At 50.9% G+C, this 22,727-nt stretch overlaps 8 protein-coding genes across 8 annotated transcripts; 5 read left to right on the forward strand and 3 right to left on the reverse strand.

The window, feature by feature from the left end:
* Positions 1-1,239: 1,239 nt before the first annotated feature.
* On the forward strand, positions 1,240-3,481 carry CC77DRAFT_533279 (amino acid transporter). The gene is made up of 5 exons (XM_018532047.1): positions 1,240-1,685; positions 1,734-1,863; positions 1,918-1,972; positions 2,032-2,495; positions 2,548-3,481. The coding sequence occupies exons 1-5, from the start codon at positions 1,572-1,574 to the stop codon at positions 3,363-3,365; spliced, it is 1,581 nt and encodes a 526-aa protein (XP_018390008.1). The 5' UTR covers positions 1,240-1,571; the 3' UTR covers positions 3,366-3,481.
* Positions 3,482-5,742, reverse strand: CC77DRAFT_533302 (FAD binding domain-containing protein). The gene is made up of 3 exons (XM_018532048.1): positions 5,611-5,742; positions 4,860-5,553; positions 3,482-4,802 (listed from the first exon to the last, which is right to left on the reverse strand). The coding sequence occupies exons 2-3, from the start codon at positions 5,458-5,460 to the stop codon at positions 3,598-3,600; spliced, it is 1,806 nt and encodes a 601-aa protein (XP_018390009.1). The 5' UTR covers positions 5,461-5,553; positions 5,611-5,742; the 3' UTR covers positions 3,482-3,597.
* Positions 5,743-7,258: 1,516 nt separating this feature from the next.
* CC77DRAFT_927852 (hypothetical protein) lies at positions 7,259-12,643 on the forward strand (the record flags this gene model as incomplete). The annotated part of the gene is made up of 8 exons (XM_018534013.1): positions 7,259-7,553; positions 7,610-8,457; positions 8,880-8,920; positions 8,976-9,096; positions 9,152-11,188; positions 11,240-11,614; positions 11,661-12,334; positions 12,385-12,643. 8 exons carry the CDS (start codon positions 7,259-7,261, stop codon positions 12,641-12,643), a joined length of 4,650 nt encoding a protein of 1,549 aa, XP_018390010.1.
* Positions 12,644-12,774: 131 nt separating this feature from the next.
* Positions 12,775-15,609, forward strand: CC77DRAFT_533384 (hypothetical protein). The gene has a single exon (XM_018532049.1). It carries the CDS (start codon positions 13,087-13,089, stop codon positions 15,490-15,492), a length of 2,406 nt encoding a protein of 801 aa, XP_018390011.1. The 5' UTR covers positions 12,775-13,086; the 3' UTR covers positions 15,493-15,609.
* Positions 15,370-16,575, reverse strand: CC77DRAFT_981804 (hypothetical protein; the record flags this gene model as incomplete). The annotated part of the gene is made up of 2 exons (XM_018536092.1): positions 15,370-16,380; positions 16,473-16,575. 2 exons carry the CDS (start codon positions 16,573-16,575, stop codon positions 15,728-15,730), a joined length of 756 nt encoding a protein of 251 aa, XP_018390012.1. The 3' UTR covers positions 15,370-15,727.
* Positions 16,576-16,754: 179 nt separating this feature from the next.
* CC77DRAFT_1091518 (hypothetical protein) lies at positions 16,755-19,668 on the forward strand. Its single transcript, XM_018529571.1, has 2 exons — positions 16,755-17,132; positions 17,182-19,668. Exons 1-2 carry the CDS (start codon positions 16,833-16,835, stop codon positions 19,324-19,326), a joined length of 2,445 nt encoding a protein of 814 aa, XP_018390013.1. The 5' UTR covers positions 16,755-16,832; the 3' UTR covers positions 19,327-19,668.
* CC77DRAFT_1057800 (hypothetical protein) lies at positions 19,488-20,950 on the reverse strand (the record flags this gene model as incomplete). Its single annotated transcript, XM_018528060.1, has 2 exons — positions 19,488-19,948; positions 20,014-20,950. The coding sequence occupies 2 exons, from the start codon at positions 20,948-20,950 to the stop codon at positions 19,488-19,490; spliced, it is 1,398 nt and encodes a 465-aa protein (XP_018390014.1).
* Positions 20,951-21,113: 163 nt separating this feature from the next.
* Positions 21,114-22,399, forward strand: CC77DRAFT_1081630 (hypothetical protein; the record flags this gene model as incomplete). The annotated part of the gene is made up of 2 exons (XM_018529337.1): positions 21,114-21,188; positions 21,401-22,399. 2 exons carry the CDS (start codon positions 21,114-21,116, stop codon positions 22,397-22,399), a joined length of 1,074 nt encoding a protein of 357 aa, XP_018390015.1.
* Positions 22,400-22,727: the final 328 nt, after the last annotated feature.

Raw genomic sequence — 22,727 nt, forward strand, 5'->3', positions numbered from 1 at the left:
GCGCGGTTATTTAGGATCATGGTGAATAATGCTAATTCATGCGTCGATACAGACAGTCCACACTCGTTTGCATTGGATTGAGGGTTTGTTGGGTTGCATCGTCAGTGTCGACATCGCTTGTAGACCAACGCATTGTTAGCGAAGGCAGTATCACCCGACAATAAGAACTCCAGTAGTCGTCCGACTGAGCCACTGCCCCACTGACACTCTAAGCATACTCACATCAGAAGTCACCATAACATCCCAACAAGCCCCTTTGCCATCAGAGTATCATCCTTAACTTCCTTGCGCGACAACAGTATGGCTAAAGTCCTACGACCCTCACTAAGCTCCATTTCCTCATCCTTCACCTCTTGCTGCAATCTTCAGAAACCCTGCGCTGTTCGTGACTGCAGTATTAAAGTGCGATGGAGGCCAGACGTAGAAAGGAGAGGTGGCTATATATGCAAGCGGCATATGAATGAGCTTAGAAACGTTGCGACAGTGGTTGTTGAAGATTGGTATTTTACGCAGATGCTTGGAGAGGGCGGTCTAGGTGTATTGGATGGTTCTGAATGGTGGTAGAAGAACAAGAGATAGTGACAATGCCTTACAGTGGTTCACGTGTCAAAGCCTATTAACTATGACTTTAGCAATACGAGTTCTTCGGAATGTCTCGATAACAGGGGGTTGGTGACGCGCTCCTAGTGCATTCACGTTGATCGCTATGGCATGACCTACTTAATTGCTGGACCATCACGTTTTCAATAAGGCCAAAGGGAAAAGCTATAGAGTTTAGGGCCGAAGTGCGATTGCCACTCGCTGCGTACATGGGGTAAGTGCAGTGGATGACCTTCGCGCTAATGTTATCGCGGAAACCGCGGAAACCGTCCGCTTGCAACGTACGCAATACTTCCAGCTAAGATAAGACGCGTTAAGTCATTACTCACCATATTCTACAACAACAACTGAATAGTCTGATAACAGATAGTTGTCGCGTCTAATTTGCATAACATGCAGACTCAGCATACTTGCATTCCTACAGGCCGAACCACACGTAAAGATCGAGCGTCACTGGCCCCGAGCTGCGGCTCATCGGTTCCACTACAACTTCTTTCCAAGCATGCGCAGTGAGCGCTGCGGGCTATGACGAAGATAAATATGGCATATACACAAACCCGTTTCTACCAGAACAAAGACGGCAGAGTTCCGCTACAATTGCAGAACAACTAGTCTGTGCCGCTCCCCGCAAAACCGGTCTCTCCCGCTGTCATAAACTGGTTGACGATTGGACGAAGTGAGATGCATGACTTCCTGCCTCGGGATGATAGGCAAAGCGTCGGAAATCGCCCTGCATCAACGCCAGACATCTAGCATGGAGCTTCTTCACTAATCAGGGCAAGTGGAGCAAAGATAAGCACATCCTGATAGGCCTGTCAATTCTCTCCGATTTTATCATAGTCGCTTTTCCAGCCCAGGTTGTTCGGACTGCTTCCGCACATGGTTGATAGTAGTAATAAAGGATATGCATCGGTGGCACTCTACTTCTCCAACCAGGCGCGTCGCGGGTTACTCTGGAAAAGGGAAGAAACATGAGTGCGCAGAAAGACGATGATAGTAAAGAGAATGGAATGTCAGCTCTGGCCTTGCAGCGGACTGTGTCCGGGAAGCATGAGCAAACACAAGCTCCGCATCAACATCTAGATGTAAGTCACTAGAACATGGTCAATCAAGCTTTACTTACGTAGTAACAGCAAAACTTTAACGTTTTGTCTCTCATTTCGACTGCCACTTCTCTAATTGCTACATGGGAAGCACTCGGATCTACCATGGCCACCGGCCTCATATCTGGAGGCCCGGTGTCACTGGTATTTGGGTATATACGTTCGTCTCATACACCCCCTGAGATAGCCTCCTTTCTAATATAAGATGCGACAGTCGCAGTCTTAGGAACTTTGGCGACGGCGTTGAGCTTGTCTGAACTTGCATCTATGTAAGTCGAGAACGCATTCGTTGGCAATAACATATCCTAACCTGCCTTTTCCTGACCAGGTACCCTTCAGCTGGAGGTCAGTACTACTTTGTGGTTCAGCTTGCTCCCAAGAAATTTCGAACAGCATGGGGATACGCCGCTGGCTGGATCTCCGTCTTTGCCTGGCAAACCTTCACTGCAAGTGCTCCGTTTCTTGGTGCAACAATGCTTCAGGGTATCATCGTACTCAACTACCCGGATTATTCGTATCAGAGATGGCATGGGACGATGCTGTACTGGGCCTTTCTTGGACTTGCAACACTTGTTAATGTCTTCGCCATCAAGAGCTTGCCTTGGGTGTTGCATGCAACATTCTTGCTCCATGTTGTACTCTGGCTTATTTTAGTCGTCGTTATCTGCGTTATCTCGCCCACCAAACATACCGCCGAATTCGTTTTCACCACTTACGTCAACGAGTCGGGCTGGAGCAGCGACGGTGTAGCCTTCAGCATAGGCCTACTGAGTAGCACGTATGTGCTTGCTGGTAAGTCCGCGCATACCCTACCATTGCTCGCACAGACTAACAGTATTACCAGGATACGATAGCGCGACCCATCTCACCGAAGAGATCAAAGACCCGGAGCGTAACGTCCCACGAGCTATGCTAGCATCAATCATCATCAACGGCGCGATAGGATTTGGATGGCTACTTGTCATCTTATTCTGTATGGGCGATATCACCGAAGCGATGGAGACAACGACCGGATACCCAATCATCGAGATATTCTTCCAGATAAGCCGTAGCAATGCAGCGGCTTCTGCCATGACCTGTGCCCTCATCGTCATGGCAGCTTTGGCAACGGTACCTCTTGTTCTGACCGCATCTCGAATGCTGTGGTCTTTTGCCCAGGACGCCGGACTGCCTTACTCGAAGACACTTAGCAGGGTTAGCGAGAGACACCACGTTCCCTTATCAGCGATAGCAGTGACCAGTGTGTTTCTTATCTTGATCGGTCTGCTAAACATCGGTTCCACTACCGCCTTCAACGCCATCGTCTCTTTGGGTACCGTCGCCCTATACATCTCATACCTGATGCCCATAGTGCTCATATTTTATCGACGGATAGCTCGCCCAAGCTCACTTTTGTATGGTCCTTTCCGGCTTGGGAAGCTTGGTATTGCCATCAATCTTGTTTCTATTGTTTATACTGTTTATGTATCCATATTCCTTCTCTTCCCACCATACCAACCCGTTACGGCTCAGAATATGAACTACGCCCCGGTCGTGCTGGGAGGCGTTCTCATACTGAGCGCTGTGTGGTGGTTCATAAAAGGAAAGAATGAGTTCGTCGGGCCGGTCATGGATACAATAGAAGGTCGACCTGCGCTGAGTGGTGCTCAAAGAGACGTATAGCCGAGACTGGCGATTGCTTGTCTGTGTGAACATGGTCATTAGCGTCGTCACGTTGAGGTGACGAGGTTGTTCGTAGAATAGCTTTCACCCTGGACAGAATAGCGATTCTCCAAAGAAATTCAATGGTATTCCAGGTAGCATCATCTATTGCAGATGCTGATACTAATGAATGTGATACATCTATGAAAAATAATTTATGTCCAAAGAAAGAAAATATACACACAACGCACGATTATACACGGCACAGTTTGCCGTTCTCGTTTGGTAGGCCATCAACACTTTCCACTCGCCACCTCTCACTACCCACACTCGTAGTCGCAAAGAACACATCTTGTGGATCAAGCTTCTTCTTCAACTCTAACAACCTAGGGTAGTTGTCACCGAAGAACGCGTTACCAAAGTCAGGCTCAAGACGATCAGCCTCAGCAAGGTAGGATCCGGCCCCAGGGCTGATGTCTCTCCAAGACTGCATATCGCCCGCTTGGAAATCTTTACGGATCTTCAAGATCTCCTCAGCGGTGCTGTTGATGGGCCAGCGCACAGATTGCATGCTGAACGAGACCAAGGGGCGCCAATGGGTGTTTACGGCGTTGTCGGTGTTGTATGGGTCCTTAGCCTGCATGTTGAAGTGGACTTGAACGCGGTTTTTCTCGCTCGATGCGCGGATGCGTTCGTAAACCTCTTGACGCTTCTCAGCCGTCTCGAAGTTTGCGCGAGGGAACAAACGCGATGCGGTCGCTACGTTGGGCTTTTGAACAGCTTCGAGAGGGAAAGAGTTGCGCCAAGCATCGTAGTAGTTGTCGTAATGAGTGATATTTGGGTCAAACTTGACGCCCAAATCATTAAGTTGATCGAACCAGGGCTGCAGGAGCGCAGTTGCTTCCTCTACGTTCTTTCCAGGCGCGAAGAAGGGCGAGAATGCAAATGAAAAGGTACCGTTGGATGGAATCAGTGTCCAGTATGTGTATGTTCCAGCGTCTGCGTTGTCGATCCATAGGTCGACGTAGGCGCGGATGGCAGCCCAGAATGTCTCGTTTCCGGTTTGGGCAGAAGTGAAGCCAAAGCGGGAGACTGTGACTTCGAGATCAGGATGGGCCTTGACAGTCACAGAGGTGACGACACCGAAGGTACTGCCACCACCGCCACGAAGAGCCCAGAAGAGGTCAGTGTTCGAGGTGCTGTTTGCGACAACAAACTCGCCGTCGGCTGTAACGACCTCCATGGAGAGGACACTATCAGCACCAGTACCGTATAAACCAGTCAATGGGGAGTGGCCGCCTCCTTGGATGTATCCTCCCATGACTCCGACTGTCTCTCCTTCGCCACCAACGACGATTCTGCCCTTCTCAGCGGCAGCCTTGTAGATCTCGAAGGCTTGCACACCGACACCGCTCTTGAACGCAGGGCCGGTCCAGTTGAGCTTCTCATCGACGTACTCTTCGATATAATCAATATCCTTCATGTTGTGTGTCCAGATACTAAGAGCATCCTTACCACCGCTCTTGCCTAGAAAGTCGTGGCCAGTGTTCTTGATAACGAGTCTGACACCAGTGTTGCGTGCGAAGTTTACCGCAGCCTGTACGTGCTTTGGCTCAGTGGCGTTAACAACGTACATAGGGAAGCCTCCACGGGTGCAGCCATGGGAGTCGAAGAGTACTGGCGGTGTGCACGTCATGCCTTGCGCGACCGGAGACATGATTTCGATGGGATCGATCATATGGATGTACGACTTCTGCCACGCTGCCACGGTGTATTCGGAGCATTTGGCAGCACTGTAGTCATCGCCAGGGTAACACACTGCCGCAAGAGGAGTGGGTGCATTGATAACACGGTCACCTGTGACTTTGTTGAGTTGTGACCAAGCTTCGTCGGACGGCCATTGAGGATCATCAGGGTAGACCTTGCATCTCGAAGTGTTTGTGGGCGTTGTAACATTAGGTGAGCCAGGGAGAAAGAGCGATCTGACTGCGGAAGGAACACCTTGGAGGTCCACATCTACGTTAAGGGTGTTGGTTTCAGCCTTGGCTGATAGGACAGGCGATGCTGTGGTTGAGGCAGCAGTCAGAACTGCGAGCCACAAAGCGACAGAGGCCATCTTTACGAGTTCGTCTGTAAACCAACGACTCAGAGTACAACCGAGTTTACCGGTCTTTGGAAAAAGATCGTCTCCCGTTGAACGGCTGCAGATCTGTATGTCGGTCAGAAAGTTTCTTTGTGCGTCATGAACGACCGTTTCTTACTGTACCTTTCGCCTGGGGCTTGCGGCTGCTGGCGTGTTACGGACCGTTGCGCACTGAGACGAGAAACAAAAGGATAGTCATATTGGTCATCTCAGTGACTGACTCGATATAGGAGGCAACGCCCAATATACCGTGCTTGGCAGGATGTGGGCTAATGCTCTTTGCCTTGAGTGTGACTGCTGATCTTCTCTAGAAACTGTGTTGACAGCTGAGATAGCCAGGGTCGGTGACAAGGTATTGACTTGGTTACGAATCTGCGACCTATCCGCACTCCATGAGGGTTCATGTATGCAGCTGTTGCGTAACGCGCATTTTCTCACCTGCATATTCTCCTATATTGGACCTATCATAATGAACGATCAACAATTTCTAATGCAAACTTTGTACGCGTAAGGCTGTGAAGAGAGTATCGAATGCGCCCACGTGCGCTCGAATATGTCGTTGGGACTAGTCTCCGGCACATCGTTACTCGAGTCGTGAGGCTTGTCGTCCAGGGTCTGCTTGTTGGTGCCGTTCAAGCTGCCGGTAGTGCGAAGTTTGAGAGTCATGGTCGCATCCAAAACGGGAAGGAGCCGAAAATACCTTACTAACGCGCGAACCTGCAGCTCAGAATTCTCCTTTGAGCCGCGTTCCTGACCACGGCATCCGAACGCATTCACCACTATGCCAGCTCACGTTGCAATTGAGTTTGTTTTCTCGGGGGAAACACGTGTGCTGACCCGCCCTCCACGGCTCGGGCAATAAATTCCCAGCGCGGGATCGACCTCCGTCAGCCACCCGACAAGCCTCCAACATCATGTTCGGAGGATCGGCATATTTACTTCCCCTAATCGCAAGCGCTTTCAGAATATCGACTCGCCGCATCGCAGACATAATGCCTAGCGGAATAATTGTCCATGGCGTTGTCCAGGCTCCTCGCCAACCAACAGGGTGAACAGGCATCCAACCCGCGATTGAGGCCCGTGTTCAGGGCTGACCTGGACATGTCAGCCCGAATTCGGACCGTGAGGAACCTCTTTCGACTTTATGAGACAGCCTAGTCCTTGTTCTGGTCAAGCGAGAGGGGAAGTTACGAGCGGAGGATAACCATGTTGCCGCGATTATGGCCTGCATGATGAACAGCCTCGCTTTAGAACGACGTCTCCCGCGCCTGGCAGGTTTTCATCCTTGAGACATCAAGAGTCTAGAGCAGCGGCTGGTCCGATGCAACTTTTCACCTCGCCGTGCATCTGTCAGTCGTTAATGACAGCATCCTTCTTGGCCACCAAAGCATCTGATATTAAGGGATTGTACGTGCGACTACCCACGTGGAGCGCTGGAGGACGCGGCATATACTAGTCACATAGCAAAAAACTTGAGCGTGTCCAGACGCGTTGCGGGTACATTCGACTTTTTCCTGAGTGGGCCAATACTGCCTACATTACCCGTCATCCCTTCAGATCCTCACTGTTTGCGTCACTACTCCACGTTCGCTTCTTGGTGCGATCTACCGTCGTGGACCCACGATCTTCATCAACCCTCTGGTTCTCCCGGTTCATGATCGACTGAACAGGCGGACACTGGACATTACCCCGTGGGCTTCACGCCTGTTGCCCATTTACGGACCGAGCACTCCAAGATTGCACGACTACGGCGACAAAACTCGGCAGTACCATGGTCGAAAGCCGACAATGCGAGGTTCTGGCCATTGTGTGTACTTTCACAGTCGTCGCTTCTTTTACAGTCTTCCTTAGAGTATGGTCGCGCTATCTCGGACGCAACTTTTGCTGGGACGACTGGTTGATTCTGGCTGCTTTTGTGCTCCTCATAGCGGATACCGTGGGAACATGGATGTACATCATATTGAGTGGCACTGGCTACCATATCTATGATCTGCCTAAGAAGTCGATTGAAGAGCAGCTTGTGGCGTTGAGATGGAACTTCACTGTACAAATGCTGTACCATCCACGTACGTATCCCTTGGTCAATCAAGAGACTTCGCTAACAAGTTTGATCCCCTTCCAGTCATGGGATTGATTCGGGCTTCTATCATCATGTTTCTTTTCCGCATGAAGGACGGTCGTCGTCGCATAAGATACCCATTACACGTTACTTTCTGGCTCAACATCCTCTACTCCATCGGATCAACGATAGTCAACGTCGTACAATGCACCCCCAGAGCCTATGCTTGGTCCAGGCCCGCCATGGATAGCATTGATGCTAATGGGAATGTCGTACCAGGCGGTACATGTATCGACTCGCGGACATTCGTATTGGTATCTTGTGCTCTATCGATTTTCATGGATCTCATCATCATTCCTATACCTTCCGTCATGGTGTGGGGTCTTCAGATGCATCGACGCACAAAGATTCTGGTAGTGATTGTGATGAGCCTGGGATGGATTGCGACGGGAGTGTCGGTAGGTAGGTTTATCGTATATTACTACCGATTTGCCCCTACCAACAAAGACCGTACCTGGGATATCGGTATTGGAATCAGCATCGCCGAACCTGCCGTACACATTATGACAGCATGCGCACCGGCGACTAAGTGCCTCTTCCGATACCTATTCCCACAGTATGGCACGAATCAGAACACGTCGTACTACCAAAACCGTACCGCGGATACAAACCGACACAATACCAAGGTATTCGGGAATTTCCACTTCGGGCTGTCCAACAACATAGACGATGAGATCACCATGGAGGGGATGGGAGGTGCACCGAGGACTGCTCCGCTTCCGCCAGTGAAGGACGACTCTGAATATGGGCTGAAAGCTATGGGAAGCTTTGAGTCAAAAGAGTATGTTGCAAGAGGAATAGGCAGGAAGAAGAGTTGTTCGAAGACGGCATGCACGGAAGCAAGCGAGCCAGTCGAGATCGAACCGAAGCATTGCCTGGGGCAAGCTCGGTGATTTTGTTTAGGGTCCTGCGTTGATGAGCGATGATAGCGTTTGATACACCGTGAATACCTTCACACCTCTTGCAGCACATAGTAGTAATCGATGACGTTTACGACCAGTGGAAAGTTGAGCTTCTGAACTGCATTATCCCAATAGCAAGTGGTAGAGGTCGAAAGTGATGATTGTACGCGTGATCGCGCTGCCACGTGAAAGCCTAGCGCGTTATGGTGGGGCGCTACCGAGACCCTTGCCCAGGTGAGACGGAATAACAAACACTGGCAGCAGAGTAATTCAGCACGACAGCACATGCAGCCACCATGAGGATTATAGAACTTGTAATCGATGTGAGCACTGCCAGAGACTGTATTTGGCGCCTTCTAACATGAATCCAGGGCTACAAGTCATACGCTGTCCGAACAGTCATCTCTGGCTGGTAGGGCTTGTTTACGCTCCCCTTGCGAAGAGACCAGCGACTGACAACTGGGCAGGGACGAGAGCTTCAATTCAATCACGGGTCTCAACGGATCTGGAAAGTCGAACATTCTCGATTCGATATGTTTCGTACTGGGAATCAACAACTTGAGCGTGGTGCGGGCGCAGAACTTACAGGTGGGTGTAGAGAGGGGAAGGACCATGCAGAGCGGAGAGGCTTACACCGCTGCAGGATCTCATCTACAAGCGCGGCCAAGCAGGCGTTACGAAAGCGAGCGTCACCATCGTGTTCGACAATCGCGACAAATCGAAGAGCCCCGTTGGCTTCGAGGAACATGCGCAGATATCGGTGACTAGGCAGATCGTGCTCGGCGGCGCGAGCAAATACCTCATCAACGGACACCGCGCGCAGCAACAAAGCATACAGAACCTGTTCCAGTCTGTGCAGCTCAACATCAATAACCCCAACTTCATGATCGCACAGGGAAAGGTTATGCAGGTGCTGAACATGAAGGCCAAGGAGATTTTGGCTATGCTTGAGGAGGCTGCTGGAACGCGCATGTTCGAAGACAGGCGGGACAAGGCCTACAAGACCATGGCAAAGAAGGAGATGAAGGTGCAGGAAATCACCGAGCTACTACGAGACGAAATCGACCCCAAGCTCGAGAAACTACGAATGGAGAAGCGTGCTTTCCTCGATTTCCAACAGACGCAGAGCGAGCTCGAACGCCTCACGAAGCTGGTAGTCGCGTACGATTACATACGATACAACGAGCGGTTACAACAGTCTGCCGAAGATCTTGAAGCCAAGAAGCAAAGGGCGAAGGACCTAGACGAATCTTCTGTGCGCATGAAGAAGGAGATAGAGAACCTCCAAGAGGATATCAAACAAACAAAGGCAACACGCGAGCAGGAGTTACGCAAGGGGGGCAAGTTCCAGGCACTGGAGGAAGAGGTCAAAACAAATTCGCACGAGATCGTCCGCCTAACGACGGTTCTGGACCTAAAGAGGACGAGCATGGCCGAGGAGGCAGACAGGAAGGAAGGCATTGAGAAGAGTGTCAAGGAGCTGGAGAAGCTTCTACATGAGAAGAAGCAGACGTACGAGAAGTTGCAGGAGAAGTACCAGACAGCCCACGCCGAGCTGGCCAAGCAAACAGAGGAGGTAGAGAAGAAAGAAGAACTTCTACAAACCCTACAAACCGGTGTGGCGTCCAAGGAAGGTCAAGAAGGCGGTTATCAGGGCCAACTGCAAGATGCCAGAAACCGAGCGAGCGCAGCTGCCACCGAGCAAGAGCAGAGCAAGCTCAGAATATCGCATCTCGAAAAGCAGATCAAGGAGGATGAGCCCAAAGCGAAGAAGGCAAAAGAACAAAATTCTGGACTCCTAAAAGACCTCGAGGCATTAAAATCCCAAGCCAAGAAGCTAGAGGCGGATCTGGCGAAGCTGGGCTACAACGAAGGTCAAGAGGCGGACATGTACCAACAAGAATCGCATCTTCAAGCACGTATACGGGAACTCCGACAGCAAGCCGACGGCATGAGGCGACAAGTTGCAAACATCGACTTCAGCTACAGCGACCCCTCCCCGAACTTTGACCGATCTCGTGTAAAGGGTCTTGTCGCCCAACTCTTCACACTCGAGAAGGAACACACCAGGGCAGGTACAGCTTTGGAGATTTGTGCTGGTGGCCGGCTGTACAACGTCGTTGTCGACTCAGCTGCTACTGGTAAGCAGCTTCTCGAGAACGGCAGGCTGAAGAAGCGCGTGACAATCATTCCGCTCAACAAGATCGCGGCATTCAAAGCGTCGGCGGAGAAAATTGGAGCAGCTCAAAAGATTGCACCAGGCAAAGTCGATCTGGCTTTGTCGCTGATTGGATACGAGCACGAGGTCAACGCCGCCATGGAGTACGTTTTCGGATCAACACTTGTCTGTGAGGACGCCGAGACCGCTAAGCGTGTGACTTTTGATCCCGCAGTGCGCATGAAGAGTGTCACTCTACAAGGAGATACTTATGACCCTGCTGGTGTGTTGTCTGGTGGTAGCGCGCCTCAATCTAGTGGGGTTCTCATCACTCTTCAAAAGCTTAACGAGATTACGACAGAGCTTGGTTCGCAAGAGTCCCAGCTCCGGTCTTTGCAGGATACTATGGCTAAGGAGAAGAAGAAGTTGGATGCCGCACGCAAATCGAAGCAGGAGCTCGACCTCAAAAGGCATGAGATCAAACTCACCGAGGAGCAGATTGGCAGCAACTCCTCGTCATCGGTACGTCAAGCCTGACACTCAGGTGTGAAACTATTGCTAACTCTGTACTAGATCATTCAAGCGGTGGAGGAAATGAAGCAGACCATCGCTCAGCTCAAGGAAGACATCAAGGCGGCGAAATCTCGACAAGAGGAAGCCAACAAGGACGTGAAGCGCATCGAGCGCGACATGAGCGAGTTCAGCAATAACAAGGACAGCAAACTTGCCGAACTACAGTCATCACTTGACAAACTCAAAAAGGCTTTGAACAAAAATAGCGCTTCCATCAAGCCACTGCAGACCGAGATGCGCGAAGCCATGGTCGAATCTGAGCAATGTGGTAGCGACCTTGCGGCAGCACAAGAGCAGCTCGAGGAGGTTCAGACCACCCTGCAATCTCAACAAGCAGAGATGGACGAGTTGTTGGCTGAACAATCCCGTGTCCAGGTAGGTTTTCTCAGCATGATGGTTTTATCAATATTGACATTGCTAGGACGCACACGACTTAGCTGCAGCCCATCTGAGGGACGAGCAAGCGAAGTTGACCGGCTTCGATGAAGAGCTTCGTTCGCTCGAAGACGCTATCAGATCAAAGAACTCATCCATCACCGAGGGTGGTCTGGAACAACAGAAGCTCGGCCACGAGATCGAGAGGTTCCACAAAGAACAAGAAGGTGCTGCTAGTCATGTCAAGGCGCTTGAAAAGGAATACGAGTTCATCGCAAATGACGCGGAGCTCTTTGGACGCACCGGAACGGTTTATGACTTCAAGGGCGTGAACATGAACGACGCAAAGACTAGGCGAAAGTCGTTGGAAGAACACTTCCAGCAAAAGAAGAACAAAATTAACCCGAAGGTCATGGCTATGATTGACAATGTTGAGAAGAAAGAGGCGAGTCTCAAGAAGAATATGCAGACGGTCATCCGCGATAAATCGAAGATCGAGGAGACTATCGTCAAGCTTGACGAGTATAAGAAAGAGGCGCTCCACAAGACATGGACGATTGTCAACCGCGATTTCGGCCAAATCTTCAACGAACTGCTACCAGGCAGTTTCGCAAAGCTGGATCCTCCCGAGGGCAAGACAATTTCTGATGGTCTGGAAGTCAAAGTTATGCTGGGAAAGGTGTGGAAGCAGTCACTAACAGAGCTAAGTGGTGGCCAAAGGTATGCGCCCGCCCGTACTCCCCCGAAACGCATGCGCTAACATCTCTTAGGTCACTTATCGCACTATCTCTTATCATGGCTCTTCTCCAGTTCAAGCCTGCGCCGATGTACATTCTGGACGAAGTTGATGCTGCGCTGGACCTGTCCCACACACAAAATATCGGTCGTCTGTTCAAAACTCGCTTCAAGGGATCGCAATTCATCGTCGTCAGTTTGAAGGACGGCATGTTCCAGAATGCGAACCGTATATTCCGCACACGGTTTGTTGACGGTACAAGTGTGGTACAAGCCACATCAGGGTCTGGATAGTCGTTGATGTTTTTGTAATGCGTTATGAGGCATGCTTTGGATACCCGGTGCGCATGGGTTGGATTGCAGTTTGGGATGCTATCGGTATAGGCTTGCATATGATGGTGTTGGCGGAGTCTTGTTTATGAAACTAGTAGCCTAGTTGGGAAGTTGGGTATGCGCATCCCTGGCTCTACTGGCCGCTTCCTCGTTACATGTCTTGTCGTCCATGTCTCCTTCCCGATGCGGGAACTGAAGGTACAGGCTTTCTCTACATCCCAGGACTGAACAGCACCATGTTTCCTACCATCGCGCGTTACCTATTTTTTCTGCGCACACATTTACGACATACCTATTGGCTTCATCGACGAAACCACTGACGGATATATCCTCAGCTGAATGCTTTACCGATCGGGCACGCTTGCGTCCCGTCTGCACTAGCGGCATCTACCGCAGGCCCACCCATGCTGTCGGCGCCATTGATTAGGGCCCTTGCAAGCGATACCTCCGCGCATTCCTCCATCAACACTCCGGAAGTATCAGGGCTATTCGCATCCTCTGCTCACGATCTCGGCAGCGTCTTGGGCCCGAGCTCGCCGACTTCTCTTACTAGACACTACACTTCACTTCAAGAGCATGCCGACCAGATTACTGGCACAGAAACGGCAGGGAAAGATGAAGGACTCACTCCAAGACAAGTGACCAGACGGGAGGGGTTTGCTTGGGGCCAACGACCAAGCCTCGAAGATGAGAGGAGGCATAGTCGTTACCAGATGCCGATGGAACAAGAACGACAAAGTTCACCTCCACCACTAGACGAAATCATTCGCAGAACGACCATCGACGATGCAGATGATCTTCAAAACATCAAGCTTCGTCACATGGATAGCATAGAGTCACACGCTTCTGGGGTTACCTATCCGGCCGCTTCCATTTCTACGTCTGTGGAAACTAGTGATTCTTATGTCCGCGATAACAGAAGATCTTCTATAGCGGCTTTCGCCAAAGGCATCGTACAGCATGTGCCCAACTTGAGAACGCCACGTCCTCAAGAAAGCAAAGAAGATCAGCAGCGACGAGACTCCGGTGATGGAGCTTCCATGAAGCTGCACAAGAAAGATCGTGTGCTATCCTTCGCACCACTTCCGCTTGTCAAGTCGAAAGAGTCATATGAGAAAGGCTCAAAGCCATCCGTTGTAATCGAGGAGCCATCGACACCCGTGGATACTCCCCCAACAGCAGTGAACAATGCGACTACACCGCCGAACCCACACTCGACGTCAAAAGGCGGACTCCGAGACCGCAGGAAGGTCAACCTCGATCTCTCCATGCCAGCACAAATGCCAGATCTACCCGCTCGCGGTCGCTTACCCGTCGATATGATGGGCAGCCTCGGTGCCCCACGTTCGAGAAGTCCCAAAACGCCATGGGTCCGGAAAGAGCAGCCACAGTGGGAACCAGCCATGATGACCAAGTCTGCACCGATTCTCGAAGAGGATTACATTCGCGACAACACCTCAGCGCCGAGGAACGACAACTATGGTGGCATAGGTCTTTTACCTGATACCAACACGCTCTTCTCTTCGCAAAGCCCGAAATTCGAACGACCGCCGGCGAGAGTGAGGGATCGGTGTTACATCAGCCGTCCAAAGTCCAAGAGAACGAGAAGTGGCAGAAGTGACAAAAGTGGCACTAGTGCAAGCGATTCAACTCTAGCTCGGACACCGGACAGTAGTTGGACCCCAGCAGAAGAGAGAATTTACCAAGAACACCAAGCTCAAACGAGATCAGAGCTGCGAAAAATTGCTAGTGAGTCCAAGGCAAGTCGCTCACGGCGCTGGTATTGGTTGGGTAAAGCCTCTAGTGAGGATGCTCCTTCTTCTCCTAGACCTGTAGAGCCTCTAAGTCGTCGCTTCTCAATCAACCCATTCAGACGGTCAAACAGAATCTCGGACCAGACGGATGCAGAAGTAAGCAGCAAACAACAAGCTCCATCTTCAGTTCATCCTAGTCGCGGCAAACATGTACCTCCATCAACGTCCCTCGCACATATACCTGTCCCACCTGCTTTCATCCCACCGGGCGTTCAGCGTGTACCGACTCCGCCCATTTTCGACGCCAACGGTGAAGTGAAGGGCAAGTTGGCAAACTTCTTCTTCGACGCCCAAGGTGGCGGCGCTATGAATGTTCGTACCAAAATCAAACCTAGTCCGGGAGGTTACTGGGACTCTGATGCTTTGCTCATGAGCCTGTCAAGCGACATCGACAACCACGAAGACAACGATGAAGACGAAGGCCCCGAAGGCCCACGTAGCGATTTCGTGCACACACCCGTAGATTTTGAACCAAATGGCACATCTGGACTTACAGCCATTGTGAGCAATGTCCAAGGAAATAGTTCAAGTTACCTCAGCGTCAAACCACCAGCCAGCCCTTCGCTAGCAGCAACGTCTCCGATGCTGGGCCATGATGGCTGGTACCGTATTCACCAGTCGCATTTCCCTGATACACCAGACGAACGCACTCTCACAGCGCTTGCCCGACAAGAAGAAGAAGAACGCCGTAAGTTTGAATGGCTCGTCCCTGAACATCTTCCCGATAGCCCTTTGTGCCCTCTGCATGCAAAGTATAGGGGGCCGAGTGCCGGCTTGTGTTACTGGCATGGACGTAGGTCCGGTAATAAGATTAGGAAAGGTGAGTATGGCAGGGCGGGAGTGAAAGCTGCTAAGAAGAGTATAAGTGGGGATGGTGGACATAGCAAGGATGACTATCATGCTGGAGACGTAGGGGTTGTCGGGACGCCGGGACTTGCGGGAACGCCGACTAGGGAGGTGAAAAAGAGGAGATTGATAAGTTTGTCCAGTTCTTAACTTATCGAGTCCTTGGTCTGTAGGGCGCAAGGGTGTTGGAATGATGACCACGATTCTATGAGTAGCGAACCTATCACGCTTGCACACAGACACGAGTATACATGCCAAAGTATATAAAGTCTACAAATGCAAAACCGTCTACAAAACCGTTGTCGTTGTACTTCGTGAAATACGCCAGTGCGTGAGTCCGTCGATATTGAGACCTGGATACTCCGTGCCCAGACTCTATCATAGCCTATGACCTTTCGAATGCCTCGCGAGGCTTCGGTGTCTTACCAGAATCTTTCCACATCTGTTCCCTTTCGCGAAAGATCTGCTGTGCCCATGCCTGGACCTCCTCGCTCTTGATGCGTCCTGCGACCCACTGGAATTCTCCTAGGTCTCGCTCGCAGTTTGATTTGCGCTCGTATTCTACCATTTGAACCAGGAGCTCGATCTTGTCGATGTCGTGTACGAAGAGAGATTCAGGAGTTTTGCTGTCTTCATATTCCTGCCATATCGCCCTAATGTCCTGGCCGTTGAGTCCCCCGTTGAACTTGCCCAGCAGGGTGGTGCAGATGTAGTCCATTGTCTCGGCTTCTCTCCTACTCTTCTCCTCCTTCGAAACTCCGTCTACAGGTGTGATGTCGCCGACAAGCGCCTCAGCCATGTCGTGGATAACAGCCATGCGGCAGCATCTGGCAATGTCAAGTTTCGAGCTCAGAGGCGCGGGCGCCATCATGGTGAGGATGCTCATGCGGTACATGTGGTCGGATATAGATTCGCCGTCTCCGATGTGGAAGCGCTGCCATCCTGCGCGTTTGGTAGTCTTTAAGCGCTCGAGGAGGTGGAAGAAGGGGACGGGCGAGTCGGTGTTCTCAGCGTAGCGGAGGTTGTTTGCTGCGAGGACTATAGAGCGCGTTAGTCATGCAATGAAGAAGACAAATGAGGAGTAAGAGAGGTGTCGCATACGGACGAACTATCGCCTGTTCATGACATACCGCTCTCGACTGACCAATCACTCTGCTTTACTTTGTTCGCGTCAAGTACGCCGGCGTTGGTGTCGGGCACGCCATTGACCTGGGTTGCCTCGTCCACTGTCATGGTTGCTTGATGTTACAATTAGAGACTGCGAGGACGTGTGTTTATAGAGGCGCAATTATGTGTGCGAGTGACGTATCAACGGTGACTGTTTGGTAAGAGAAGGATGGTGGGACAAACGGGGTTTATCGATTGCTCCCGCCTTGGCAAACAACGCAAGGGTCCGTCACACCGTCACACCGCAACGCCACGCCTGCAGCTCGAGCCTCAGCATTCTCTACGAGGAACACTGCGCGAATGTATGCACTGCGATCGCAACCATGTCTCGCCCGCCGTCAACCGCCTCTACGGCCACCACGGCCACAGCAAACGGCCATTCGCGTACCTTGTCGGTCAAGTCAATCCCCAAACCCCAAGTCGTGAACCCCATATCTACGCCGGATATTAGACTCTTCCTGACCAACCTACGATTACTGGATTTCGATTTGCGAGAGGACTGGCCCGGTATTACAGTACAAACTTTCTCTGCCAAGAATGCAGACCAGCGACAGAGGATTGGTGGGACTGAATGGGCCTTGTTTCGCTTGTTCGAGATCTGGGATGCCAATGAGACGGCGCAAGTATGTTGGGACGAAACTGATTACTAACATGTGGTTGACCTGGCTGTAGAAACTCCAACCCTTCTTTCCACCACTCGAACCTCTCCAATCGTTGAACCTCCGCGCTGCGCTATTCCGATGTCTGAACGAATTGAAGAAGAACGGTGTCCTGGGACGAGAGTCTGTGCTCAGAAAGACTATGTTGGACGAGTGCAAGGGCGAGAAGTTCTACGAGATATTGGCCATCTTCTCCAATGCGGTCCTCAAGAAAGTTCTCGCAGCGCGAGATGCAGGCGATGTAGATGCTGCAGTCGCGAGAAAACTGGCGACGGCGACGATGCTCTCGGGCGAACAGCAACGTTCATTACTGCCTCTAGCAATCGCGCATAAGGCGTCCCTAGTCAATGTGCTGAGACGGAAAGAAGAGAAGAGGAAGCAATACATGGAGTTCCATGGCCTTTTGGATAAGAAGGCTGAAGACATAAATCGCCGCATACGCAAGACCAAAGACACCCCCCGCGCACAGAAACCGGCCGTGTCACAGAAAGAAGCCAATGCCGTCAAGAAGCAACTCAAAGACAACTGGATTGGGAACCAGAAGTGGTTAGATGTAATGCTGCGTGGTGACAATGTCCAAGCGGAGGATGCATTCCTTACCAGTCGTTTTGACAAAGTCTGGCACATGGTAGAAAATGGCCGGAAGCTGGACGAGGTCGCGCCTGAGACTGGACTACTTGAAAATCTACAGGCAAGAGTGCATGAGCAACAAGAGAGATTGCAAAAGTGGAAGGCTTTCCATGAAGAGCTACAAAAGGATGAATCCGGCAAGGAGACATCGGGAAGCGGACAGGCAGCCGCGAAAGCAAAGGATTTTATGTTCGATGACCACTCACAGTACCAGCTGCCATCAGCGAAGCATACAATGGGGTCTGCAAAGATAAGGCGACCGGCTATGAGAGCGGAGTTCCAGGACATTTTATCCCACATGGACAGTGAGCTGGCTCGCGCTGCCACAGTCCGGGCTAGTGTCAGACCTTCAATCATACATCATAGAAGTACCTCGTCGGTAAAGACGGCTCGTCCGCCACTACTCACCAGAAAATCCACCCAGACGGAGGCGATACGAAAAGCGCCAATGGTTCCAGCCAAGCCTGTCAAACTACAGTCGCCTTCAAGACCAAACTCTTTGGACCAAATTCCGATCCTGCCTCGACCATCACGACAACTCGCATCGGCTGCAACACCATCCGCAGATTCTGAGGCTACGCTCATCGGCAATACATCGGCATCGAGTGCCACGATTAACTATCGTGATGATTCGCCAACGGAAGTTGATCAAGAAAGCACACCAGTATCAGGGACTGCACCCCCAGCTTCCGAGCCAGCCGACGGGACTCGTTCCCCAGAGCCTACCATTACTGATCACTCTGAGCAAAGAGCAGAATCACCAGATGATCTGTCTAAAGCCTCACCAGAATGTACCTCTGAACCGCCAATCCCAACCTTTGACCCACCAGAAGTCGATGCCGAAGAGGCACTTGCGGACCAGATCATCAACTCTATCGGTAATGCAACCCCATCTCCAGTCAAGAAACCCCAACCACGCATGTCCCTCTCGCTCATCGAACGTACACGCATGACAATGGCGCGAAGTCAATCCTATGAGTCTGTTCCAGAGTCACCAGATCTGCCGCTTCCGTCTATGGGCCCTCCTGCGATCCCCTCCATCACGGGAGATGAAGATGGCGACCGACGTGCAACACTGGCAGAGCGCACCCGACAAACTATGGAGGCTATGCAATCGAGATCCCGCCCCTCCGAGACGGATACGACAAAGAAAGAGAAACGCCAGTCCAGCCGCTCATCCCTATTCCCTGTCAACCAGTTCGATACGCCACGGACTCGCAAATCTTTCGAAAGCTTGGAGCAGGCCAAGTCGGAAAGTATTGAGCGTACGCCAACAGAGCAGTTATTTAGCGACGAGATAGACTATGACAGGGTGTTCAAATCTAGACCGAGGATTGCTACGAGTCCGGTTTGGAGTCCGGATGGTGCTGCTGGTGGCCAAGAGGAGTTTGATGATGAGGATCCGGATGGTGTCACTGGCATTGATCTGAGAGATGTGGATCAAGATGATGATGGAGAAGAACAATTCAAGGAGACTTGGATGGACAGCCCTAGTCATAAGAGGGGGATGAGGAGTATGAAGTATTAGTTACGGAGAACTGCACCCAACTATGACACATTGTCGCTCATTGTAATGTGGACTATCTTTGATCATGCTCATTATCCTACCATGGTTTTATCCCCAAATCATCTCTTCGGCTGCCAGTTCTGCAGAACAGTGCTGCAGATTCCTCGACTGCCTCTTCGCATTCACAGCCATTCTTTCACATCTATATAGGTGCTCTGCTCGCCACGTTTCTTCACATCGTCCGTCGTCTCGGTTCGTGTCATATTCTGGATGGGATCAAAGCATTTGGTCTGAACTGTAGTGTTACATGCTGGATAAAGTTCGCGTGTCTTCATATCGCAGAATATCTGCTCATATTCGGAGAAGAAGTCGGGTCCAACACTGCCAGTGCTTTGGCAGACTTCCACAGCACTTTGCGTCACATCATGGCTCTTAACTAGTACTCCCTCGAACTTCATTTGGAGTGGGTGATCAGGAGAGGGAAAACCGTTTGTGGAAGCCAGAGATAAGGCTGAGGTGCGTCGGACCTTCGATCTGGAAGCACCGGACGATGGCCGGTATGACGAAGACGATCGCGATCCGAGAAGAGAGCGACTTTTCGATGGGCCATCTGGACATTTGTCCGAGAGACTCTCTTTGCAGCCTAGAGTACAATCAACGAAGTTAGCAAATGTGTCACACGATGTTCGTATACAGAAGTTTACTTACGTTGATACCATGAATCGTCAGTAGTACACCTCTGGTCGTACATCCTGATGATATCATATCGCTCCTGGTATGTAAAACGATCGTCTTCGCAAATTCCGGGGTCTGTCGTGCTATCTTTCGCAGCCGGAGTGCATGCCGATATCGTATCCAAGGGGAGATTCTTGCCATACGGCGGCGCTGGGCTGAAGATCTCTGGACACATTGTAGTATCCAGCTTATCGTAGGAACCAAAGCGAGCCAGTGAGTCGCACATGTGTGAAGGATCCTCTTGCCATCCTTTGAAAGTACTGTTGTCGAGCTTGAAATCGGGGAGGTGGACTTGGAAGCCCTCACAATGTGTCGCTTTCTCTCCGTCATCGTCTGGTTTGTCGATCCAAAGGCATTTTGGTCGTGCGTCTTTCGTCGTGCCGGATTCTGATCGGAACTGTACTGACGTTGCGGATTCGGACCAGTAGTAATTGTATTCTGGCTTGTGATTGTTGCACACCGCAGCTACCTCGCCTGGTAGGAAAGCGTAGGTGTCGCTGCTTGCGGGAAATGTGACTGTTATTGCCGAGATACATATAGCATCGGTTCCGGACGCGGATACGGTGATGTACTCAGCTTTCTCCGTGTTGCCTTTCTTGAAGTAATCGGCCCATACGTCTGTCAGGCTGTTTTGATCAATGACATGCTTGCAGTTCCAGTTACGGCTGTAGCCAACCCGGTCTCCATTTGCGTTGAAGAGTGACATTTCTGGAGCGCATCCACCGTAACTCAGTTCTTTGTAGAGCTTGTCCTTCTCCTGTTGTTGTTCAGGGTTCAGTGGAGGCAAGCCGACCATCACGTTGATCTTGGTCTGCGGCTGAGGATTCCCTTTGATCCAGTCGGGCACCATAGGAGCAAGACTGATCATTGTGAAGGCGGTACTGAGACCCAGTTCGGCAAAAAAGGACATGGCGAGATGGGGACTGGTGTGAGATAAACGAGTTAATAGATTGTGTAGTATCTTTTGAACTATCGAGAGTCCAAGAATTCCAAAGTGTTTGATAATGGCAAGAGGTTGTGACGATGGACAATGTTCATACCTCCTCCATGACTTACTTCGTGAAACTCTTATAATGATACACACGAATACATTACTGATATTCTTCTTACGCCCCCAAAGCTATTGCAACGTGTTCCCCAACCTTTTGGTAACTTAATACCGGGTCGTTTGAACCCCGATGTCAAATTGTTGCTATCACCTGCACGATTTTAACGATCACCATCGGACTGCTATCCGCTTGTATCCTAAACAGCAGCGGTAAACCCATCATATCTATAGCTCCATGTAAAGGAGTAGAATGTGGAGACACACTCAACAACACGATTTGGTCTCCTTTAGCCAATACTGAGGCTTCCCCAGTCGCACTCAACCGCAGAGCTAGTGGTGGAGGTCGTCCGAACAGGCCTTCGGAGAACAGCCCCAACGCACCTCAAGCAAACCCCAACGACCCACAATAACCCTTCTGGTGCAGGCGATCAGACTGGAGAGTCAGGGGGGTTTGGCGAGACACCAGACACCCAAGGTGGCTTTTCCGACTCACAGGAAACTGAGGGAGGATTTGGTGATAACCCAGATGGAAATGCCCAACCAGCGAACCCAAACCCGAACGCACCAGCGGGTAACGACCCTGCCTCACAAAACACTGATCAGCATCCACCCTCAGCAAGAAATAATCACAATAAGCCAGCAGCGTCAGCGGACAATCCGTTTGATCCTGCCGCAGCACCCGTCCCGCGTATCGAGGTCGCGACCCGACATGATGAATTCAAGCAAACGATTACCGCTAACGGGCTCACCGGAAAGCCATGGTTCTTCTACTCAGGTCTCAAGCGAGACGATATATTCAGATTCAAGGGATCATTGGAACATAAACTGGGCATTGGTTACAAGCAAATGCCTTATATGGGTAACGTACTACCCACTGACAGTGGCGGGAAATATGAGATGGATAAGAGAAAGTACACAGCTAGTGGAGAGAAAGCTAATGAGGAGTATTACTGGGCCGTAAATTCGAAGGCCTATGCTGAAGCGGTTGAAGGGAGAGTTTACGTCATGCTTCCCAGTAGCCGCAGTGTGAATCAGCCATATCCCGATCAGGGTTCGAATTGGTGGACCTACGAAGTACCAGAACTCACCCGTAACTCTCGAGTGGAGAGTATAACAGTCGTACCTATGAAAGAACAGCCCGATACTTTCGTAACGGACACATTTCAAGGTCAATATGTTACTGGCCCAGAACAAGTTATTTGGAGGAGCGGCGACGAGCCCATCGGTTTTCCAGCAAGTGAGCTATATCACCTCCAGAGACCCGATGAGCCGTGGACGACTCTCCCAGATGTAGAGCTTCCTGAGTCTTAGTCTATACGTGGCGATGACAGCTCGCAGAGAGAGAGAGAGAGAGAGAGAAGAGAAAGCTGCACTGGAAACCTAGAGCTGTGGGAAATTCGACGCAGTAAATTGAAGGGCAGTATGGGTTTCTTATCTCCAATTCGTCGTCGTCGCTCGCTATGACAGTTTTACGTGTCGTGTCGCTCATTTTGTGTTCTCGTATCTACCTAGGCAGCTTAAAAATCAACTGGCGTATTCAGGACCCGAAGATCTAGGATAAAGCTTCAAGCAAAGGTTTTGTGAGTGTGCATAGCTTGAACTGCTCGGTGAGCTGCTGAAAATCGTTTGCAGTCGATCT

Source organism: Alternaria alternata (assembly GCF_001642055.1).
Source record: "Alternaria alternata strain SRC1lrK2f unplaced genomic scaffold CC77scaffold_3, whole genome shotgun sequence".
Taxonomy (NCBI): Eukaryota; Fungi; Ascomycota; class Dothideomycetes; order Pleosporales; family Pleosporaceae; genus Alternaria; species Alternaria alternata.